Consider the following 25,682-nt stretch of genomic DNA (forward strand, 5'->3'; position numbering starts at 1 on the left):
AGTGTAAAAATGATCATAATGGTTAATTTACGTTATCATTAGTCTTCATTTTATTTTGTGAATACTGTTACATATTTACTGATCTATTTGTGCATATGTAGCAGATGGGGATCTATGAAACTCACTCTTTATCCTGAAAGTGTCATCCCTTACACTATTGAAGGGCAGTGCATTGGCAGTGCAATGGGTTGGAATGCTCTTGGAGGGCCGTCATGTGTGCTTGCGAGGCAGAGGTCCTGAGTTTGCGCTGGGTAGGAGCCAAATCGGATGGAAGTGGCACTCCCTAAGCAAGCAGCATGATCTGCAGTTGCCCCTTGGTAATTTGCAACTTCCATACTAATAAAATTAGGTTTTGGTGAGCTGAGTGGACTGGTGTTTAGTTAAGACAATATATTTTTTGTTCTTAAGATTTCAAGTAAATAAAACAGATGTGTTCCAATGATTCCAATGAGGTGTAACTAATAGGAAATAAATAAAATAACACTTTACAAAATGCCTGTGGGCACTGACAGTCACACTTTGCAAAATTACTTTGCATGCGTTTTTGGATAAAGGGACTTTTATTCTGAAAACCTAACGGAAGTGTTACTTTGTCGCCACCTAGTGCTTGTTGTTGGGAGAGAGGCTCACAATGGAATATGTCGGGCTTCCAATTGCCGGTAATTATTTTCCTAGCGTTCACGTCCATTTTCGGTGTCGTTCAAAGGGACTGTGAAGCAATTCGCCGCTTTTTAAACTTTTGCAACAAAAAGCCCATAATGGATTTCGAATATGTTTCTGACGCTTCTCAGTAGCTTTCTCTCGTGAGGCCGATTGCTTGATTTCCAGACCTTGTCACCTTGGTGGTGGATTTGTAACGATATATTTAGCCTCTCTCGTTTGGGATATTGCCATTGGAGCAAGAGAAGACGCAAACAGAAATTCAAATTGGATTGCCAGGTAAAAGACGATGCGGCTTCATTTAATTTGTTTTGACATATGGCCAGAAGGTAAAGACCTACATACAATATATACTATTGCGAGGGTTCACGTGTTTAAAAATGTTGACGCAGCGCAGCAATCATGCAGAATCGCATTCGCACTATTGTGCTCGGGGCCTGTCACGCCTATAGGCTAGTTGAGGGATAACCTACTTTATATAATTTTATAGTAGCCTAGACCATTTGAAGAATTATTTCAAAACCAAACAACGTCGTGTCGTATGATCTAATTGACGTTCTAAGAACCGCATTTAAAATAATTTTGCGTTGAGCTGTCTTTGCAGAAAGACTTTGTAGGATCCAGTGAGAGGAACGGTCTTGAGTCTAGCCCAGTTTCTAGACAGATATTGTAATCTCCATCTAGCAGCATAGGGTAACGTGGGGTAACTGACCCTTCTGTATTTCTCACAGAAACTAATTTGTAACACTTTTCCTGGCTGCCACTACTCGAGTTAAGCTAAAAATGTTATCTATCTAATCTACATTTTAAAGTCACTAACATAACTATTCTGAGGTAAATGTATCTAATATTTAATAATTTAGAAAAATAAATTACTATATAGTACCACCTACTCATTCTACAATGTAAAAAATAAAGAAAAACACTTGAATGAGTAAGTGTCCATACTTTTGACTGGTACTGTGTTTGTGTGATATAGAGAACAAATATATATATATATATATAAGCGATTTTTCTAAGTTACAGTTCATTTAAGGAAATCAGTCAATTGAAATAAATTCAGTAGGACTTAATGTATGGATATCACTTGACTGTGCGGTGGTGCAGAAATTGGAGGGCATAGGCCCACCCACTTGAGTGCCAGGCCCAGACAACCAGAATGAGTTTTTCCCCTCAAAGGGTTTTATTACAGACACAAATATTCCTCAGTTTCATCAGCTTTTCGGGTGGCTGGTCTCAGACGATCTGACAGGTGAAGAAGCCATATGTTGAGGTCCTGGGCTGGTGTGGTTACACGTGGTCTGTGGTTGTGAATCCGTTTGGACGTACTGTCAATTTCTCTAAAATTATGTTGGAGGTGGCTTATGGTGGAGAAATAGCAACATGTCTGGTGGACATTCCTGCAGTCAGCATGCCAAATGCACGCTCACTCAACTTGACATTTGTGGCATTGTGTTGTGTGACAAAACTGCACATTTAGTGGCCTTTTATTGTCCCCAGCACAAGGTGCACCTGTGTAATGTTCATGTTGTTTAATCAGCTTCTTGATAGGTCACACCTGTCAGGTGAATGCATTATCTTGGCAAAGGAGAAATGCTCACTAACAGGTTGTGTTTTTGTTCAATATATGTAGATAGATTAGTGTATTCAGACCCCTTGACTTATTCCACATTTTGTTATGTTACCTTGTTCTAAAATGTGTTCAATTGTTTCTTTCCCACTCATCTATCTACACACAATACCCCATAATGACAAAGCAAAAACAGTTTTTTTGAAATTTTGCCAAAAATGTCAAACGTATGTACATGTGACATTTCAGTGTTCAGACCCTTTACTCAGTACTTTGTTGAAGCACCTTTGGAGCGATTACAGCCTCAAGTCTTCTTGGGTGTGACGCTACAAGCTTGGCACACCTGTATTTGGGAAGTTTCTCCCATCCTTCTCTGCAGATCCTCTCAAGCCTGTTGTGTCGGGAGCGTCGCTGCACAGCTATTCCCAGGTCTCTCCAGGGATGTTCAAGTCCGAGCTCTGGCTGGGCCACTCAAGGACATTCAGAGGCTTGTCCCGAAGCCATTCCTGTGTTGTCTTGGCTGTGTGCTTAGGGTTGTTGTCCTGTTGGAAGGTAAACCTCCACACCAGTCTGAGGTCCTGAGTGCTCTGGAGCAGGTTTTCATCAATGATCTCTCTCTGTACTTTCCTCCGTTCATCTTTCCCTCGGTCCTGACTAGTGTCCCTGCCGCTGAAAAACATCCCCACAGCATGATGTTGCCACCACTGTGCTTCACCGTAGGGATGGTCCCAGGATTCTTCCAGACTTGACACTTTAATCTTGTTTCTCATGGTCTGAGAGTCCTTTAGGTGCCTTTTGGCAAACTCCAAGCGGGCTGTCATGTGCCTTTTACTGAGGAGTGGCTTCCGTCTGGCCATTCTAACATAAAGGTCTGATTGGTGGAGTGCTGCAGAGATATGTGTCCTTCTGGAAGGTTTTTCCATATCCACAGAGGAACTCTCGAGCTATGTCAGAGTGACCATTGGTTTCTTGGTCACCTCCCTGACCAAGGCCTTTCTCCCCTGTTTGCCCAGTTTGGCCAGATGGCCAGCTCTAGGAAAATTATTGGTGTTTCCAAACTTTTTCCATTTAAGAATGACTGTGTTCTTGGGGACCTTCAATGCTGCAGACTTTTCTTTACTTTTTTTCTTTATATATATATATCTTTTTTGGGATACCCTTCCCCAGATCTGTACCTCGACACAATCCTGTCTCGGAGCTCTACGGACAATTCCTTCGACCTCATGGCTTGGTTTTTGCTCTGACATGCACTGTCTACTGTGGGATGTTATATAGACCGGTGTGTCTTTCCAAATCAAGTCCAATCAATTGAATTTGCTAAAGGTGGACTCCAAGTTGTAGAAACATCTTAAGGATCATCAATGGAAACAGAATGCTTCTGTTTTTTCTTTGCCATTATGGAGTATTGTGTGTAGATTGATGAGGGGTGGAAAAACAGTTTAATCCATTTTAGAATAATGCTGTAAATGAACAAAATGTGAAAAGTCAAGGGGTCTGAATATTTTCAAAATGTACTGTATGCATGACCAAGGCGGCAGGTGAAAGAACACTTTGGAGATGATTGGGAAATTATCAGACCAATAGTGAGGACACAACATTTTCACCTGACACAAGAATCCAAACATTACGCTGTTTATTTTGGTGCGTTTTACATTTACTTCACTTTTCAATAACTAAATCTGAAAATACTCTGAATACATTCAGTGATGTAAGAATATTCATTTACATTTTGGAGTAGGTGCAAGATAATAAAAAAAACAATTACAAGGGTTTGAGTGAGCGGTCTAACTGGTGTTTCCAGGTGGCCACATACCTTTCCAAGCTGCACAGTTCCTAAGTAATTTCAATGCAGTTTTATGACTCAAGGAAAGAGCCTTCTTCCTGCTTTGCCATTTGAGGAATTTGAAGCAAACCTGCTTGTGGCTTTTTGTTTGGAACAAAATGACTGTTTTTGCAATCCAAAAACGTTTCATTATGAATCACAATCTGGGTCAGGTGGGTATCGTGAAAGCTTATTCTATTGCCAGCACAGCTAGCTAAATTATAAAATACATTCTTAGTGTTAAGCTTTGTCAGACAAACATGTCAGACAAAATGATTGTAATTTTACATTTTCAAATATGGAAATGGTGAAGTGCACATTTTGGACTCATGGGTGTGTGGTTTGCTTGTGTGACATCAGAGCGGTTTTTGTTATAATCCTCAATGTCTCAGCTTTCAGAACACCGACTCCTTTTGAGTTAGGCGCTTGTCAATGACAAGGATAACTGGCTGTGAGTGGAAAGAACTACTACACGGAAGCAAAATATCATTGTTTTCCAAAATATCATTGTTTTAATTGCAAAACTTGAGTTTTAGAACTGTTTGGCCCATCGGGTGAAAGCGGGGAGGGAGGAGCGCCCTTCTCAAATCTAACAGTAATCTGCTCATCCATGTTGTCAAAGATGCAGCATAGTACATCATCCAGAAACACACATCGCGTTAACATAAAATAAATGTAACATTTTTCAAGGCAGTTTTCATTGGGAAGACAGATAAAACATTATCGGAACAAATCACTTTTGCATGGGAAAACACAGATCCCAAGTAGTTGCTTAATTATGTCACTTTTGTTTGGAGCAGACTTCACCATCGGACCGAGCGGGGCACCTGGCTCACCCCCGGGAGGCAGCCCGTTTCCAAATTGAATGCAATCAACTTTTAGTCTATGCAAAACACGCCTGCCCAGGCGAGATTAATCAAACCCCCTCATGGATTACACATCAGGTGTGAAACAGACAGGTGTGTGCCCGGATAGTGAAAACAACATTGAATCCATTTATGTTTGGTTTTAAATTAGAGGTGGGTGGTCGCATCTAACAATTGTATTGACTTATTTCTTGAGTTTCTTGTGTTCGAGACCACCTAAAGCAAGACCGATTCAAGACCGAACAATGGGTCCAAGACCGAGACCAGAAAAACGTCCAATTCAAGACCATGATTGTAATTCTGTCAAATCGCCACCATAATAAGAGTTCAAAATGTCCAGTATTTCTGAACAACATATGGATTCTTTAGCCATTCAGAAGTGAAAAAATGCATGCTGAGGGAAAATAGAGCTGCTCTACAAATTATTATTAACCCAGACACAGTGAGGAGGAATGGGTCTTCTAAGCCTTCAGAGAAGATTAATAAAATCATTCTAATATTATTTTCAATGATTTTCGGATTTCATTGCTTTTTTGAAAAGAAAGGGAAAAAAGATCCAATCAGCATTTGTATTTGCTGGTCTCTGGGGAGATACAGTAAATCTAGCTAGATAAGTCAACTATTGGCTAGGCCAATCAGAAGCTGTATAGAAGGCATCTGCCATTCACCTGTATTATGGCAAAAGTGACAGTGAAATCAACCTATCACATTTGGACAGTTTTAACAAAAACGTATGGAAACTTCTGCCTTCTCGAGGGCCAACGGGTCACAATAACGAGCAGTAGTTTTCCCCCATGGTCTAGCTAGCTAGCTTTTGTTGTCGGCTAGTTTGCGGAGGCTGCAGCAGGTGTTGTTGCTAATTTGTTAGCTTCCCCCCTTTGAAGACTAACTTCCAACAGGAAGTCCAGTTTTAAATGATCATCTGGTGACTGGAACTGTTTTTTTAATGCAGCAAACCTGCTGCTGATAGCTTGAAGCATTGTTGCATTTCAACTTTAGGTCACCGCTTACTTTGTGTGCTAAACGTAATAATGTCAGCGTGAATGGACTGCTTATCCTTTAACATCATGCTGTGTGTGACTGCTCTCTTTTTATCTGCCCTGTGTAGTGGTGCCTGGAGAAGTGGGAAAGGCACCCTGTGTGTGAAATCCTATGTTTCACTGGTGATGTAAGTCCACAACAATGCTTAAGCAACATCAATCTGATTGGGTGGGCCTGTGTCCACCCATGCCTATGTCCCTGATGCAAACAGCGCATGACAATTGGGCATCATAAATGGCCTACTAACAAACACTTCGGACCAAACTTTTTCAATACCTGGTTTTCATATCCATTGTTGCCTTAGTTAGCATTTACTGGGAGATATCTTTCCTACCCTACTGGCTACCGATGTCATTCTTCCGTGAGCCGCTCCTTACCAAAGCCAGTTGAGTGCTGTGCGCTCTTGCTGCCTGCAGATGATATTCTGCTGAAACTAGGCTATGTGTGTGGCGCTCGTGAATATACAGTATTTAATGTGTTTTGCGATGTGTGTAGGCTACTTTGTGCATGATTTCTCTATTGTACTACATAATTTATAAGCCTTATACCTCCACTACGCTACTTTGATACCCATCATATGGCTTATGCCGAGTGTATAACTTCCACTGCACCACTGGGCCGTTGTGTTTTACTAAAAGTGTAATCTCCCTTAGCCGCGGAAAGTAAGGGTGCTGAGGGTGATAATAATAATACTATTTTTTAAATTTTATTCACAGGTAGTGCACTGGGCCTTTACTAATCAAATTCAATTGTATTTGTGACATAGACATGGTTAGAAAATGAAATTGCGAGTGTAGCGAAAAGCTTGTGCTTCTAGTTCTGACAGTAATAATATATAACAAGTAATCTAACAATTCCCCAACAACTACCTAATACACACATCTGAAGGGGTGAATGAGAATATGTACATATAAATATATGGATGAGCGATGGCCGAGTGGCATAAGCAAGGTGCAATAGATGGTATAAAATACAGTATATACATGGAAGATATGTAAACATTATTTAGAGTGCGTTGTATAAAGTGACTAGTGATCCATTTGTGGCCAGTGGTTGGGTCTCAATGTAGGCAGCAGCCTCTGAGTTGGTGATTGCTGTTTAGCAGTCTGATGGCATTGAGAGAGCGAGAGCTGTTTTTCAGTCTCTCGGTCCCAGCTTTGATGTACCAGTACTGGTCCCGCCTTCTGGATGGTAGAGGTGTGAACTGGCAGTGGCTCGGGTGGTTGATGCCCTTGATGATCTTTTTGGCCTTCCTGTGACATTGGGTGCTGTAGGTGTCATGGAGGGCAGGTAGTTTGCCCCTGGTGATGCATTGTGCAGACAGCACCACCCTCTGGAGAGCCTTGCGGTTGAGGGCGGGGCAGTTGCCGTACCAGGCTGTGATACAGCCCGACAGGATGCCCGCGATTGTGCATCTGTAAAAGTTTGTCAGGGTTTTGGGTGACAAGCCAAATTTCTTCAGCCTCCTGAGGTTGAAGAGGCACTGTTGCGCCTTCTTCACCACAGTGTCTGTGTGGGTGGACCTTTTCAGTTTGTCTGATGTGTACGCCAAGGAACTTAGAACTTTCCACCTTCTCCACTGCTGTCCCTTCGATGTGGATAGGGGGTGCTCCCTCTGCTGTTTCCTGAAGTCCACGATCATCTTTGTTTTGTTGATGTTGAGTGAGAGGTTGTTTTCCTGACACCACACTGAGTGCCCTCACCTCCTCCCTGTAGGCTGTCTCGTCGTTGTTGGTAATCAAGCCCACTACTGTTGTGTCGTCTGCAAACTTGATGATTGAGTTGGAGGCGTGCATGTCCACGCAGTCGTGGGTGAACAGGAGCACAAGAGAGGGCTGAGCATGCACCCTTGTGGGGCCCCAGTGTTGAGGGTCAGCGAAGTGGAGATGTTGTTTCCTACCTTCACCACCTGGTGGCGGCCCATCAGAAAGTCCAGGACCCAATTGCACAGGGCGTGGTCGAGACCCAGGGTCTCCAGCTTGATTATGAGCTTGGAGGGTACTGTGGTGTTGAATTCTGAGCTGTAGTCAATGAACAACATTCTTACATAGGTATTCTCTTTGTCCAGATGGGATAGGGCAGTGTGATGGCGATTGCATCGTCTGTGGACCTGTTGGGGTGGTATGCAAACTGAAGTGGGTCTGGAGTGGCCGGTAAGGTGGAGGTGATATGATCCTTGACTAGTCTCTCAAAGCACTTCATGATGACAGAAGTGAGTGCTACGAGGCAGCAGTCATTTAGTTAAGTTTGCCTTCTTGGGTACAGGAACAATGGTAGCCATCTTAAAGCATGTGGGGACAACAGATTGGGATAGGGAGCGATTGAATGTGTCCGTAAACACACCAGCCAGCTGGTCTGCGCATGCTTTGAGGACGCGGCTAGAGATGCCGTCTGGGTCAGCAGACCGTTATAGATGTCGGTTGCGCAAGACAGTTTTTACTTAATTTATTTTTTAAAGCATCTTAGCGTTGACCAAAAAGGTAGTTTTCTAATTAATGCAGGATTCAATAGTTGGAATTGTAAGAGTTTTTGCTCTGTCCCTTTCTCTGCTATTCTCATTCTAATGGAATCCATAAAGAACAAAATCCTGTCCTCAAAAAATGTACATCAAAAGGTGCAAAGTTATGGGAAAAGACATAAGACATCCACATCAAATAAAATATTTTTCTTAAATATGAAATACTTTTTGTGTAGTATTAATTTACCATCCTTACAAACCACTTAATGTAAATTAACATTACTGTATTGTATATAGGCTGGTCATCTAGGTTTGTACCTGTAGGCTTTCCATCACCATGAAGAAAAACAATGACCAATACAGTGTTTGAGTACATTGAGACATCAAGAGGTTTGTGATGATGTGATGTGGCTCAGTTGGTAGAGCATGGCGCTTGTAATGCTAGGGTTGTGGGTTCGATTTCTACGGGGGGACCAGTATGTAAATGTAAACTCACTACTGTAAGTTGCTCTGGATAAGAGTGCCCACTAAAATGGAAAAGGAATGAATAGACGATTTATGTTTTCACATAAGTTGCATTTGCAAAGTATTTCAAGAATCTGGAAAATGTATATCAAGCAAGTAATTTTTATATTCCTCAAGTATTATCAGAATAACTGTTTTGTACCGATAATTATCAGACTCCAATTACAAATGCTGGTAAACATTCAAATACATTTTTTTGTTTTAAAAAAAAATAATCTGAAAAGCAGTGCACTGGGCCTTGTATTAACGGACCGATATAGGTGCCTTTCGCGCGGGCAATGCCAGGGTCATGGGGTTAGGTTCCTGCTGCACTAACTATTGTATAAGAGGTAATGCTAATGGCATGCAGACAACCTGGGTTCATACCCAGATGGTAACACAATTATGCAACCTTAATTTTCTGTGGAGACTTTCAGCATGTGCATGTACCCACTAGAATTCTGCACAACCACTATTGATAGAGGTGTGAAAGTATCTTGCAGAGTCTGCCACAGACACGCACATTTTTATGATCTTCATGGTTGAGTCAAGTTTCATGGAGTTGGGATGATTTAGAAATAAGTCTGACTTTATTGTCATATCCCAGTTGTGTAAAAATATATATATATACGGTCTTTTTTTTTCATGAAAAATTTGTCAATCAATTAAATTTGAGGACCTCCTTACAAAATAATAAGGTATTGAAATGGTTTGCTGTCCATAGCTTTTCTGTCAAAATGATAACTAGATTCTATATTTTGTAGTCTGTAGCCAACACCGATATGTTGATCATCATCCATTTACCCCATTGTCTTTTGGGGAGTGCATGTAACTCTTCAATCTAGATAAAGTCCCTTCCCATTAGATCAGGGGTGTCAAACTCATTCCACGGAGGGCCAAGTGTCTGCAGTGTTTTTTTCAATTCAGACCTAGACAACAAGATGAGGGAAGTTCCTTACTAATTAGTGACCTTAATTCATCAATCAAGTACAAGGGTGGTGTGATAACCCTCAGACACTCGGCCCTCCATGGAATGAGTTTGACACGTGCATTATAATGTCCCAGGGTATTTTGAAATACGCCAGGTATGATTTCCAATACAATACCAATAAGGTATGATTTTCAGAAGGCTACTAATTTGGATACCACCCAATCCATATTTCCAATGGCTCTGTGTTTTCTGACATGGAAGCATTGGAGAGAGAGTCATTATCTTTTGTTTTTATGTGGGGTGATTCTACTATTTTATATTTAATATCGTTAGTCATTCTTTCACTCTCTCTCTCGTTCTGTCTCATTTTCTCTTCTCTCACTATCTCCTGTTTTCTACCTTTCAAGTACATTTACTGGTTACCTTGGGTCTGTGTAATGGACACAGTGTTTGAAATTCAGTGAGAGAGCTCCTGCATGGGACCCAATCTACTGCAGCTAATGAGCGAAGATAAGAATTCTGTGTCCGAGAGAGAGAGGGGTGCGGAGTCATAACACAGCTCTCTGTTCAACTTCACTACAGCATGTCCTTCCCATTGATTAGGCTGGGTCAGCTTCACCTTGTTCCTAGGGCAGAATGTATATTTCTAATCTAGTCTTTAACTCAGGTTTACGATACGGGTACATACGGCCAATGTACAAACAGGCTATGTAAGTGGTAACAAATACATGGACAGTCATGGGACTTCTACGAGATGTTTCTGTGTTTGTTGATAAGCACTGCACTCATGTTAAGCGGGTGCGTTCTTATAGGCTACCTAGACATTTTTTTCGCCTCTCTCTGCTCCTTTTCTCCTTGTTACACACTTGCTATCTGTTTGGAGCAGATAATCTCACTCTCGCAGAAGAACATGTCCGGTGCAGATATGTGATAATGAGCAGCCTGCTGTATAATGATCCACATCAGTTTCCCTTTGAGAAATGGCTATGATTGTAAAAAGACTTGGCTTGTATACATACCACTGGAATAGAGTTCTTGTTTTGGCCTAAAATAGATACAAAGTACTTCTAGAATTCAAAATTATACATGAAAAAATAGTCTATTTTATATGGAGGGAGTATAGTGGATTCTAGTATTCATAAATGGTTATGATTGTAATTTGTTATGATGTGAAGTCTACTGCTGTTTGATGCAGTGTTATGTGTCCTGTTCCATTGCAGTGTTGTTGACAGCATAACCCCTCCTCCCCTTACCCACAAACCAAACACTGGTCAGAGGCAGATTGGTCATAAGAACCTCATGCGCTCTGTTGACCAGACTAAATGCTAACGTAATTTGGTCATGTACGAGTGTCAGCCAACAATGGTATGGCACTCTTAGTCAGGGATACACTGACTCTGTACACCTTCATGGGTGTGTACCTATTGTTGTATTGAGAAATCGCTACTATTCAGCTGTTCTGATGTTTTGACTTGCAGTAATGACATGCGGGTTTCTGATGCAGTGTATGAATCATGTACGTCAGGAGATGTTCGTCGATCTGCACATTGAAAAGCGATACTGACTGACTGATTGGTTTTGATTCGGTGCTTGGTAGCACATTCCGACATATAGAATTATCAATGGTTGCTGTTGGTTATTATTTTTAGAGATCGACAGATTAATCGCAATGGCCGATTTTAATTAAGGCCGATTTTCAGGTTTTCATAACAATCGTAATCTTTATTTTTGGACGCCGATTATGGGCGATTACATTGCACTCCACGAGGAGACTCCGTGGCAGGCTGGCTACCTGTTACGCGAGTGCAGCAAGGAGCCAAGGTAAATTGCCAACTAGCATTAAACTTATCTTATAAAAAACAATCAATCTTAACATAATCACTAGTTAACTACACATGGTTGATATTACTAGCTTGTCCTGCGTTGGATAAAGTCAATGTGGTGCCTGTTAATTTATCATCAAATCACAGCCTACTTCGCCAAATGGGTGATGATTTAACAAAAGCACATTCGCGTCAGGGTATATGCAACAGTTTGGGCCGCCTGGCTCGTTGCGAACTGTGTGAAGACCGTTTCTTCCTAGCAAAGACCGTAATTAATTTGCCAGAATTGTACTTAATTATGACATGAGGTTGTGCAATGTAACATAAATATTTGGACTTAGGGTTGCTACCCGTTCGATAAAATACGGAATGGTTCCGTATTTCACTGAAAGAATAAACGTTTGGTTTTCAAAATGATCGTTTCCAGATTGACCATATTAATGACCGAAGGCTCGTATTTCTGTGTGTTTATTATATTGTAATTAAGTCTATGATTTGATATTTGATAGAGCAGTCTGACAGAGCGGTGGTAGGCAGCAGCAGGCTCGTAAGCATTCATTCAAACAGCACTTTCCTGCGTTTGCCAGCAGCTCTTCGCAAGGCTTGAAGCACAGCGCTGGTTATGATTTCAAGCCTTTCAACTCCTGAGATTAGGCTGGCAATACTATAGTGCCTATAAGAACATCCAATAGTCAAAGGTATATGAAATACAAATGGTATAGCGAGAGAGGGTGCTATAATAACTACAACCTAAAACTTCTTACCTGGGAATATTGAAGACTCATGTTAAAAGGAACCACCAGCTTTCTCATGTTCTGAGCAAGGAACTTAAAAGTTAGCTGTGTTTTGCATTATTTAAACCAAATTGAACATGTTTCATTATTTATTTGAGACTAAATTGATTTTATTTATGTGTTATATTAAGTTAAAATAAGTGTTCATTCAGTATTATTGTAATTGTAATCTATCTATCTAATCTCGTCCAATTAATCGGTATTGGCTTTTTTTGGTCCTCCAATAATTGGTATCTGCGTTGAAAAATCATAATTGTTCGACCTTATTTCCATTTGACATTAAATATGATCTCTGTAGCTGTTGGCTCTGTTATGGAGCAGAAAGATCGATTGGCTCTCTTGTTTGAACAAGACATGGCTGAGGTGTTTGGCCAGCTTTGGACAAGTTCAGCACAGACTTCTCAGGTGCAACCCAGCTCCTTGAACATGGCTCAATATGCACACAAATGTTTTATGTGAATTAATGTATCTATTTGTGTTTTCGACCATCCCCAAATTGAAGCGCTGGATCGTTTGACAACTATAATGAACCATGATTGAAGTGTTGGTTTCTTGCTTTTTGTTTAAGGAACAATGGCATGTAGATATTCACTCTTGAATATTTAATATCTTTGCGACCACAGTGGAGCTGCTTGGTATGGTGAGTGAAGACGACAAGATGTTCCAGTTGAAAGTATGGCGATCAATAGTATTTGTCTGTAGGCCGAGGGTTAGCACTAGCAGCCAGTCCTTCAGAAATTGGTGCTGAACATGGCAGTGTGTCAGTGAAGGATGGGACAAAACTCACACACAGACACACACAAACCTAGACATATGGGTTGTGATGCAGGACACACGCACTAACTAACCTTGGATGTTGGTGAATAATGGGGTTTGTATTTCGCCGCTGTACCCTGACAGTTTGCCATGGCGCAAGGCACCAGGCCTGTGTTAATAATAGGAACATAGTTGTCAGCAATGACACAGGGAATTTACAACTCGCTATCCATGTGATGCCCTTCGAAATATTTCATATTTACTTGCTGTCTACATTGGTTAGAGAAGTTAATTATTATTTATATATCCGTAAATAGATCATCTGTTGGTTATCGCTCAATATTGTTTATGCTCCATGCTACTGGCAATTCCAAAACAACTGAGTATTTCTTGGTGAGTTCCTGCAAATTTCTTCAGGTCTGCTGTTGTGGTGGAGGAAAGTGATGATTTTTAAAATTGACTGAATCACTGGACAGTTGTTTACACCATACTATTACTGAACAAAAATATAAACGCAACATTCGGGTTCAAAGATTTTGAGTTACAGTTCATATAAGGAAATAAATTCATTAGCCCCTAATCTATTGATTTTCACATGACTGGGAATAAAGATTTAAAAAAAATAAATGTATATAGAGGCGTGGATCAGAAAACCGGTCATAGATCCAGGGTGACCACATCTCCTTCGCATAGAGATTATCAGGCTGCTGATTGTGGCCCGTGGAACGTTTCACTTCTTTTCAATGGCTGTGTGCGAAGTTGCTGGATATTGGCGGGAACTGGAACATGCTGTCGTACATGTCGATCCAGAGCATTGCAAACTTGCTCAATGGGTGACATGTCTGGTGAGTGTGCAGTCCATGGAAGAACTGGGACATTTTCAGCTTCCAGGAATTGTGTACAGATCCTTGCGACATGGTGCCATGCATTATCATGCTGAAACGTGAGGTGAAGGCGAAGGATGAATGGCACGACAATGGGTCTCGGGATCTCGTCACGGTATCTCTGTGCATTCAAATTGCCATCAATAAAATGCAATTGTGTTCGTTGTCCGTAACTTATGCCTGCCCATACGTAACTTTGACAACAGCAAACCACTCGCCCAAACAACGCCGTACATGTAGGCTGCTTGGACGTATTGCCAAATTCTCTTAGATGACATAGGAGGTGGCTTATGGTAGAGGAGTTAACATTTAATTATCTGTCAACAGCTCTGGTAGACATTCCTGTAGTCAGCATGCCAATTGCATGCTCCCTCATCATGAGATGCATGTCACATTGTATTGTGTGACACAACTGCACATTTTAGTGGCATTTTATTGTCTCCAGCACAAGGTGCACTTGTGTAATGATCATGCTGTTAATCAGCTTTTTGATATGCCACACCTGTCAGGTGGATGGATTATCTTGGCAAAGGAGAAATGCTCACTGATAGGAATGTAAAAAAAAAAAAATGTATGCACACAATTTTTGTGAAATGTGTTTTGTGTGTGTGGAACATTTCTGGGATATTTTATTTCAGCTCAGGAAACATGGGACCAAAACGTTACATACTGCGTTTATATTTTGGTTCCGTGTATTTATCCACAATCATAATATTATGTAACTTTTGTGCCCAAATTAGACGTTAAGAGTTTCACTGTGGAGTAGTGGTGTAAGAAATAGACTAAATTATGGTATTCTGCCACGTCTTGCCTTTTGACTCAATAAAATTATTGTTGTATAAAGTCTATCCCGGTAGGCTATTTTATTGCATAATATATTCTGCTTGGCAGTTAAATCAAGCAGAAATGGTTTGAATGGTATCTGAAGCTTCCCTATAGGAATGGACTAGGATAATTCTTTAGTTTACAGAACTTTTGTTCTCACACAGTCCGGACGGGGGGGAGGGGGGTGACAATGTTGGGATGGGCTGAGGGGTTTCCATGTCAGGAAGTGCAGAGGGCTTTCCATGTCCTCCACCATGAGTCGCATGTTTCCACTGCACCCTGGAAGCCCATTGAGTGTTCATTGTTACATCTGTGCGAGTGTTGTATTGGGGAGTGAAAGAAAGAGGGAGGGAGAGTGTGTTGAGGTGCGGAGAGAAAACAAAGGCCTGTGGGTAACAGGGATTTCGCTGGTCTGCAGTGACAAAGACGAAAGGTCCATTCATATTAAAAACAGAGTGGGATGATTAAAAAAAAAATGGTCACTTGTGTGAATAAGAGTTTGGGCAGTCTGGCCTCGAGTCGGATGCATTTTTACCCAGAATGTAATTTTTTTTGTCTGCCGACCTGCTATCACGCTGCATTTGTGCACGCCGCAGGTGACCATAACTTGGACCAATGTATTTATTTGATCTAACTTTTATTTTATCAGGGAGTCCTACTCAAATCAAATGTTAGTCACATGCGCCGAATACAACAGGTGTAGACCGTACAGTGAAATGCTTACTTACAAGCCCCTAACCAACAATGCAGTTTCAGAAATATGAATAAGAATTAAAAGGAACAAGTAATTAAAGAGCAGCAGTAAAATACCTATAGCGAGACTATATACAGGGGGGTACCGATACAGAGTCAATGTGCGGGGGCACCGGTTAGTCGAGGTAATATGTGCATATAGGTAGAGTTATTAAAGTGATTATGCATAGCTAATAACAGAGTAGCAGCAGCGTAAAAGAGGGGGTGGGCAATGCAAATAGTTTTGGTAGCCATTTGATTAGATGTTCAGGAGTCTTATGGCTTTGGGGTAGAAGCTGTTTAGAAGCCTCTTGGTCCTAGACTTGGCACTCCGGTACCGCCTGCCATGCTGTCGCAGAGAGAACAGTCTATGTGGGGTGGCTAGAGTCTTTGACAATTTTTAGGGCCTTCCTCTGACACCGCCTGGTATAGCGGTCCTGTATGGCAGGAAGCTTGGCCCCAGTGACGTACTGGGCCATATGCACAACCTTCTGTAGTGCCTTGCGGTCGGAGGCCAAGCATTTGCTATACCAGGCAGTGATGCAACCCGTCAGGATGCTCTCGATGGTGCAGCTGTAGAACCTTTTGAGGATCTGAGGACCCATGCCAAATCTTTTCAGTCTCCTGAGGGGGGAATAGGTTTTGTCGTGCCCTCTTCAGGACTGTCTTGGTGTGCTTGGACCATGTTAGTTTGTTGATGTGGACACTAAGAAACTTGAAGCTCTCAACCTGCTCCACTACAGCACTGTCGATGAGAATGGAGGTGTGCTCGGTCCTCCTTTTCCTGTAGTCCACAATCATCCCTCTCTAGCTCTTCATTCTTATGAGCGAGAGAGAGGGCGCTCATTATCTTTCCTTAAAGACACCGCACACATTATATATCCCAGCTGTATCTCACTCACTCACACTGTCTGACTTTATTACAAACCCGTGATTGTAGCATGATTCCTCCCTGCAGACCAAGGAAATTCAATCAGATGGATCATTTTAGATTTGTATTTTATGTGCACTTAATTGCAGCTCATGAGTTGGCCCCAAAGTTTTTCCCCTCTGGGTGTAACCCTTATACTGACATGGAATTGATCTTGTAGGAGAATTGTCCTTTTTCAATAATAATGTATATGCCTTTGTTCGCTACACACACACACACACTTATATTAATAAACTGAGTACCTTACAGTATTTTTGGCAACGGAAGGGTGGATTTTTATTTCATTAAGCCCTTTGTGTACTTTTCTGACTATCCTCTCATGAGGTCTTACGGCAATGGAAAGTAATCACATTTGTACTTATAAGACATGGGCTTTTCATCAGGATGGTTAGATGGCTGCATAACACTATGTTCAGATACAGCTATGAAGCCATGTCAAACAGAAAAAGGACACTTTTTCATATCAAGAGTAGTAAAAGAGCACTGTATGAAATAAAGCTGTGCACCTGGCTTTAGTTGTGCTGTTGACTGCAGTGCACCTGGATTTAAAAAGAACAATGCCCCTCTTTCCTCTGCTAGGATTCAATGGTAACATGTAGATGTGAATTTTTTGGGGGGTAGCCTGATCTAGAATTGAACCCATGTCTCTGTGACTCAGTCCAACACCTTAGTCATTAACCCAAGAGGCTCAAACCTCATGGTGAGGTTCCTACTTTGTACTTAGTTGTACAAGTTACTTTCTACTTAAAATACCCCTTACTTTGTAAAGAATTGGTGTCAGAAGGATTCAACTTCTGACACCAATGCAGCTAATTTGGGAATAGTCTGACTGGAACTCAGTCATGGGTCTTTGCAACTGTCGGTCAGATGCCTTAGTCATTGCGAAGAGGCTCAAACCAGTCAAGTTACTAGGTTTTGTACTAAGGTCGCTACAATGGCACACCCACAACTGAACCTGTGGTTACTTTTGTTACTTTTGAAGTTGAAAACATTTATATAACACTACTTCACAACCCCGCAATTTTTTGTTTGTTGATAAGATAAGGAGGTAGTAGGCTAAGGTATTAAGTGTTTCTGAGCCGTGTTCTTCAATCACCACAGACGAATCACAATGATCATTGTGGAGGTACAACAACATATATTTTCTGTCAGATTTTCCCTATTGAGTCCACATCCTTATTTAGTCGTTGGGAAGTTCAATGTTGTCGGTAAGATCTTTGCATAGAATTCCTGTTGATCAGCTAGAATTCAGCTGAGAATATTTGCTTCTCTACTCTGATCAGACACACAAGCGAAGAGGGAAAAAAGCATTCCATTCTCTTTTGATAAGAGAAAGTGGGACAATTTTAGGTGTGAAAAATAGGTTGGGAACACCTCACCGTATCCATAAAGGGAATGCCGTCACCGAGTAGTAAGGCTGATGTCAATGCTAGCCCTGGGGAGTGGCAGCTGCAAGACTCATTGAAAGTCCTTAGCTTCATTTCTAAGCTGAGAACTCTGAAGCAAGCAGACATGCCATCTTTCGGGGAACGCAAATAGGCCAAACCCTTTTAATCTTATCCCTCAACAACATCTAGACCGATTGCACAGTTCATACTGATCCAACCTGTATTCGTTTATCGCCCAGTCAATCTAGGGCATGACTGTACAAGTGCTAGGAACTCTGAAACAGGTTACACTGTATTACTACTCAGACAATGTATGAATCAATAGCTCTGTTTATAACTCATTCACCCTTTGTCCAGATCTTGCCCACATTCTGATTGTGACATCTTTAGACCGATTTCGGCGATTAAAAGACACATTGTGATATGATTGTGATCAGATCTTCCTGACCACTTCCGGAGGTAGTCGGTCACACGGTGCCTGGATATCAATCAAGTGTAAACCGATCTAGATCAAACCATTTTAATCATCATTATACTGGTCTCTAAAATCTGACCAGTAGCACCATTCACTAATGGCATTAGTAATTATCTTTAAAATAAATATTATTTAGAAAATCTGTCAAATTATTTACAGTGCATTCGGAAAATATTCCGACCCCTTGACTTTTTCCAGTTTTGTTCTTCCACCAATCGACACACACTACCACATAATGACAAAGCAAAAACTGGTTTTTACAGTTTTTTTGTAAATGTATAAAAAAATAAAAACGAATTACATTTACATAAGTATTCAGACCCTTTACTGAGTAATTTGTTGAAGCACCGTTCGCAGTGATTTACAGCGTCGTCTTCTTGGCTATGACTCTACAAGCTTGGCACACCTGTATTTGGGGAGTTTCTCCCATTCTTCTCTGAAGATGCTCTCAAGCTCTGTCAGGTTGCATGGGGAGCGTCGCTGCAAGTCTATTTTAAGGTCCCTCCAGAGAGGTTAGCTCTGGTTCAAGTCCGAGCTCTGGCTGGGCCACTCAAGGACATTGCGAGACTTGTCCTGAATCCACTCCTGCTATGTCTTTGCTGTGTGCTTAGGGTCATTGTCCTGTTGGAAGGTGAACCTTTGCCCTAGTCGGAGGTCCTGAGCACACTAGAGCAGGTTTTCATGAAGGATCCCTCTGTACTTTGCTCAGTTCATCTTTGCCTCAATCCTGACTAGTCTCCCAATCCCTGCCACTGAAAAACATCCTCACAGCATGATGCTACCACCATGCTTCACCGTGGGTATGGTGGCAAGTTTCCTCCAGACGTGACGCTTGGCATTCAGACGGGATGCTGGGCATTCAGACCAGAGAATCTTGTTTCTCATGGTCTGAGAATCCTTTAGGTGCCTTTTGGCAAACTCCAAGCGGGCTGTCATGTGCCTTTTTACAGATTCAAAGTAAAAATACATTCATCAATGTGCAGGGGAATGAGGTAGATATGTACATGAAGGCAGGGTAAAGTGGCTAGGCATCAGGATAGATATGATTGTAAAAAATGTGTGATTTGTGTTGTTGGTATGCATGTGAATGTGCATATGTAGTTTATGTGAATGTGTGTAGTGTGGAGCGATTAGTGCTTTTTGAGGTGAGGTAAGTTTACCCTCTTTCTACTGTAGTCCATGATCAGCTCATTGGTCTTACTGATGTTGAGGGAGAGGTTGTTGTCATGGCACCACACAACCAAAGTCTCTGACCTCCATCCTGTAGGCTGTCTCATCGCTGTCGGTGATCAGTTCTACCACGTCGTGACCGATGGTGTTGGAGTCGTGCGTGGCCACAGTCGTAGGTGAACAGGGAGTACAGAAGGGGGTTAAGCACACACCCCTGATGAGGCCCCCATATTGAGGATCAACGTGGTGGTGTTGCCTACCTTCACGACCTGGGCCCGTCCCGTCAGGAAGTCCAGGATCTAGTTACAGAGGGAGGTGTTCAGTCCCAAGATCCCCAGGTTGGTGATGAGCTTGGTGTTGAACGCTGAGCTGCAGTCTATGCACAGCATTCTCACAGTTATTTCCCCTCTTGTCCAGGTGGAAGGGGGCATTGTGAAGTGCAGTTGAGATTGCGTCATCTGTGGATCGGTTTGGACGGTATGCGAATTTGAGTGGGTCCAGGGTGTCTGGGATGATGGTGTTGATGTGTGTCATGACCAGCCTTTCAAAATACTTCATAATTACAGATGTGAGGTTACCTTGGAGTTCTTGGAAACAGGGACAAAGGTCGAGGACAATGGTTAGAGCACTTGGCCCTCCATGGAATGAGTTTGACAAGTGTCTGCAGGTCTTCGCCTCTCCCTTGTACTTGATTGATCAATGAGGTCACTGATTGGTTAGGAACTGCTCTCACCAGGGGCGGCAGGGTAGCCTAGTGGTTAGAGCTTTGGACTAGTAACCGAAAGGTTGCAAGTTCGAATCCCCGAGCTGAGTACAAATCTGTCGTTCTGCCCCTGAACAGGCAGTTAACCCACTGTTCCTAGGCCGTTATTGAAAATAAGAATTTGTTCTTAACTGACTTGCCTAGTTAAATAAAAGTAAAATTAATAAAGGTCTTAATTAATCTTTTCACATGTGAGTTCCAAATATCTCTAACTTTTGCCCCCATCGTAAGTTGTTTCATGCACATGTCAGAATGCACTCACTGTTCCAAAATATGATTTACGCAACAGAACAGTAAACACGCGCTGCCTCCTAATTATCTATAGGCTATGTTTCAACTTGCCAATGTCAAATTATTTTCTAACAACATTTTTGAAACAAGGTGTGTTCCACCTCCTCATTCGTTCACATAGAAGTAGCTCATTTCACTGTTGCGGACAATTTATATTTGAGGCTTAACTCCCTCTTCGAGGAGAGCCCTTCTCCCATTTTGTCCCGCACATCAACTATGCTGACATTTGCGCAGTCTTGCACGAACTGGCACATTTTCTGGCTGGCGCTCACGTTGTTTTCCTTACAAATAATAACTTTGTACATGTGCGCGTTCCTATTACTTTCTTTATATCATGTTTCTACTGTAGCATACATGTATGTATGGAGCATAATGTATTTAGTTTTATTCACATGTTTTCAAGTTCTGGTGACAAATAATGCATTCTGATTATGGCATAGATTGTAATGGACACGTGTTTGTGTGTGTGTGTGTAAAATACCTTTTTGAAGTTTAACGAACTAGACGTTCTAAATAACCATTCTAATCACACCGGTTTGAGCTTACGCTGCAGGGACCACTGTAGAATGATCTCACCTGTTTGTCACCTTGTCACCTTGTGAAAAGGTTAATTGGACACATGGAATGGAAGTAATGAAAACCAGTATACTCTCGGCCCTCCATGGAATGAGTTTGACATCCACGATTAGAGGAAAGAGCAAACCTTCCTTTTTGGTTTACACATCCTATGAATTCACTCTTCATAATGGATGAAGCACATGTGTAATACATTTATAATGCCTTCATATGATAATGTTACCTTTTTCTCTGTGACAAGAGACAGTTGAGATCATTGAAGCCAGTACATGACATTTCCTTTGTGTCTGGCTCTTCTTGAAATGTCATTGTTCTTTGTGTTTGATTGATGGATGTCTTTGCCAGTGTCTGCTTACCATGTCTCTGTCACCTTCTGTTGGCATTGTCGGTCTCTGGGAGGATTTTTCTGTTATTGGCTGTTTGTTGACACTAGTTCACAAAGCAGGTGAAGACCCACACTGGGTTTGGACTAATATGAGGGGAAACACTGTTTCCCAACAGAAGATGAAAAGCTTTGGATGTAATTCCAGTGCTCCGTTACATCAGACAGACACTTGATAGAAGAAGCTGCTCCATAACTGTGCTATAAAAATATTTGTGGTCAAAAGATGGAAAAGGGTCTTAGAAAACATCTACCAGAAAGTCTAGAAATACATTAAAACACTAATGTTGAAGTAATGACCCCGATCTAATATCAGCACTTATATTTCGTTTTGGAGAAGTTATTTGCCTTCTGCAAGTTTAACTACATTGGCCTGTGCCTTTTTTATTTATTTATTTATTTATTTATTTCACCTTTATTTAACCAGGTAGGCTAGTTGAGAACAAGTTCTCATTTGCAACTGTGACCTGGCCAAGATAAAGTGTAGCAATTCAACACATACAACACAGAGTTACACATGGAATAAACAAAACACAGTCAATAATACAGTAGAACAAAAGAAAACGTCTATATACAATGAGTGCAAATGAGGTAAGTTAGGAAATAAATTGGCCATGGTGGCGAAGTAATTACAATATAGCAATTAAACACTGGAATGCTAGATTGGCAGAAGATGAATGTGCAGGTAGAGATACTGGGGTGCAAAGGAGCAAAATAAATACCAGTATGGGGATGAGGTAGGTAGATAGCCCATCTGTAAACAGCCCATCTATGTACAGGTGCAGTGATCTGTAAGCTTCTCTGACAGCTGGTGCTTAAAGCTAGTGAGGGAGATGCGAGTCTCCAGCTTCAGAGATTTTTGCAATTCGTTCCAGTCATGGGCAGCAGAGAACTGGAAGGAAAGATGACCAAAGGAGGAATTTGCTTTGGGGGTGACCAGTGAGATATACCTGCTGGAGCGCGTGCTACGAGTGGGTGCTGCTATGGTGACCAGTGAGCTGAGATAAGGCGCGGCTTTACCTAGCAGAGACTTGTAGATAACCTGTAGCCAGTGGATTTGGCGAGGAGTATGAAGCGAGGGCCAACCAACGAGAGCGTACAGGTTGCAATGGTGGGTAGTGTATGGGGCTTTGGTGACAAAACGGATGGCACTGTGATAGACTGCATCCAATTGGTTGAGTAGAGTGTTGGAGGCTATTTTATAGATGACATCCCCGAAGTCGAGGATCCGTAGGATGGTCAGTTTTACCTGGGTATGTTTGGCAGCATGAGTGATGCTTTTATATACGAAGCCGATTTAAGTTTGGATTGGAGATGCTTAATGTGAGTCTGGAAGGAGAGTTTACAGTCTAACCAGACACCCAGGTATTTGTAGTTGTCCACATATTCTAAGTCAGAGCCGTCCAGGGTAGTGATGCTGGACGGCGAGCAGGTGCGGGCAGTGATCGATTGAATAGCATGCATTTAGTTTTACTTGCGTTTAAGAGCAGTTGGAGGCCACAGAAGGAGAATTGTATGGCATTGCAGCTCGTCTGGAGGTTAGTTAACACAGTGTCCAATGAGGGGCCAGAAGTACACAGAATGGTGTCGTCTGCGTAGAGGTGGAGCAGAGAATCACCAGCAGCAAGAGCAACATCATTGATGTACACAGAAAAGGGAGTCGGCCCGAGAATTGAACCCTGTGGCACACCCATAGAGACTGTCAGAGGTCCGGACAGCAGTCCCTCCGATTTGACACACTGAACTCTATCAGAGAATTAGTTGGTATACCAGGCGAGGCAATCATTTGAGAAACCAAGGCTGTCGAGTCTGCCAATAAGAATGTTGTGATTGACAGTCGAAAGCCTGGCCAGGTCGATGAATACGGCTGCACAGTAATGTCTCTTATCGATAGCGGTTATGATGACGTTTAGAACCTTGACCGTGGCACCCATGACCAGCTCTGAAACCAGATTGCATAGCGGAGAAGGTATGGTGGGATTCAAAATGGTCAGTAATCTGTTTGTTAACTTGGCTTTCGAAGACCTTAGAAAGACAGGTTAGGATAGATATAGGTCTGTAGCAGTTTGGGTCTAGAGTGTCACCCCCTTTGAGGAGGGGGATGACCGCGGCAGCTTTCCAATCTTTGGGAATCTCAGACGATACGAAAGAGTTTGAACAGGCTAGTAATAGGGGTTGCGACAATTTCGGCAGATCATTTTAGAAAGAGAGGGTCCAGATTGTCTAGCCCGGCTGATTTGTAGGGGTCCAGATTTTGCAGCTCTTTCAGTACATCAGCTATCTGGATTTTGATAAAGGCCTTGTAATTCCATTACCAAAAACTCACATATCGTAAAGATTTTTTTCGAATTTCTCTCCTTCATGAGGAGGAAGGATAATGAAAGTTCACAGAAGTAACAAGTAAAAGTAGACCTCAGAAAGTACTCACACCCCGTGACCTTTTTTCCCCCACGTTTTGTTGTTACAGCCTGAATTTAAAATGTATTCCATTTTGTTTTTGTGAACCTGGCCAACACACACTACACTACACTATAATGTCAAAGTGGAATTATGTTTTTAGACATTTTTACAAATTACATTTTAAAGCTGAAATGTCTTGAGTCAATAAATATTCAACCCTTTTGTTATGGCAAGCCTAAATCAGTTCAGGTGTAAAAATGTACTTAAGTTGCATTGATTCACTCTGTGTGCACTGTGTTTAACAAGATTTTTTAATGACTACCTCATCTCTGTACCACACCAGTGTTTCAAAATGATTGACGCAACATCCCAAAAATATGGAACATTAAAATATATATCTGCAGAAAATATATATCTGCAGAGGTGCACTTTGAAGATGCTAAGACTGTTTACATTTACTTTCCCTCTGCAAACAAAACAAGTAATTAATAGAAAAAACAGACTATTTTTGGGAATACGTGGTCACACCAAAAAACAGAGATTTTACTGTCATTCTGTTACCAAACTTTACATATGCACTGTTCGAGTAAATGTGTTTTTGTAAATTTTTCTGTGGAAATTGTTAAAAGTAGTCCTTGTGCATAAAGTTCTATGGTTTGTTTAACTTTGCAATCAATGTTTTTTTGTTGTTTTGGCATACTTGTAAAGTGAAAAATCTGAGTCTGTGTCATTCTGTTACTGTGAGGTGCCCCAACACTTATTCTGCTTTGTGAAATGGTCCTTAGCGGCATAACAGTTGCTCTATTTATTGAATTGCCTTCACAACAAGTTCTAGTTTTAGAAACTGTAATTTACAAAGATCTGAGTTTTGAGATTTCTATATAAAGTGCACAATTCCTCTCCCTAAGTGATGATGTTTAGGTGTTTTTCGTTGCCGTAAGTGGTTTATTTGGATATCTGAAATCGGTGGTTTCACCCTCCTTTTCCTCCTTCCTTCCACAATAGGTTTCCAGGAAGATGCGGCTGTGAGCTTGCTCACAGTGCTGATCCTGTGGGTCTTCACCTGATCGTGACCATGGGGATATGGCCGGGGGGTGTCCGGGCCTGCATTGCAGGCCAGGAGAACTGCTCTGCCAACAATGAGTCCAAAGACTACTGTTACTCAGCCCGTATCCGCAGCACCGTGCTTCAGGGCCTACCCTTTGGAGGGGTCCCCACAGTCCTTGCGCTGGACTTCATGTGCTTCCTGGTGAGTCTGCCTAGAGATCTCTTGCCTGTATTTCAAATAGATTCCTAGCTCCCATTCCAGTGCTGCAGGTTTTTCTCACTTCCCTGTAGTTAATTTATTGATTTGTCACTGATTCATTGGCCAGAGATTATATTTCCCTGGGATCCCAGGTTTGTGTACAGCAATACTTCTGACCTGAAGGTGCGGATTTGAGAAAAGGGGTCCTAGTGACTTTATGCTAACCTGCAATGATCACATAGGTATACAGTATCTATGTGTGTGTGTGTGTACAGTACCTTTGGAAAATATTCAGACCCCTTGACTTTTTCAACATTTTGTAACATTACAGCCTTATTCTAAAATGGATTAAATAAACATTTTTCCTCAGCAATCATATAAGATAACCCATGAT

General features: G+C 41.7%; 1 protein-coding gene across 4 annotated transcripts in view; it reads left to right on the forward strand.

The window, feature by feature from the left end:
• Positions 1-598: 598 nt before the first annotated feature.
• LOC115142703 (CSC1-like protein 2) overlaps positions 599-25,682 on the forward strand; it is an 88,381-nt gene continuing 63,297 nt past the window's right edge. For 3 of the 4 annotated variants that reach the window (XM_029682357.2, XM_029682359.2, XM_029682360.2), the window contains exons 1-2: positions 622-939; positions 25,048-25,291. In XM_029682357.2, coding sequence (XP_029538217.1) covers positions 25,118-25,291 — 174 coding nt within the window. In that variant the 5' untranslated portion in view covers positions 622-939; positions 25,048-25,117. Of the gene's footprint in view, positions 940-25,047; positions 25,292-25,682 lie in introns of all 4 variants that reach the window. The other variant, XM_029682358.2, reaches the window with a different exon arrangement.

Source organism: Oncorhynchus nerka, linkage group LG15 (assembly GCF_034236695.1).
Source record: "Oncorhynchus nerka isolate Pitt River linkage group LG15, Oner_Uvic_2.0, whole genome shotgun sequence".
Lineage (NCBI taxonomy): Eukaryota > Metazoa > Chordata > Actinopteri > Salmoniformes > Salmonidae > Oncorhynchus > Oncorhynchus nerka.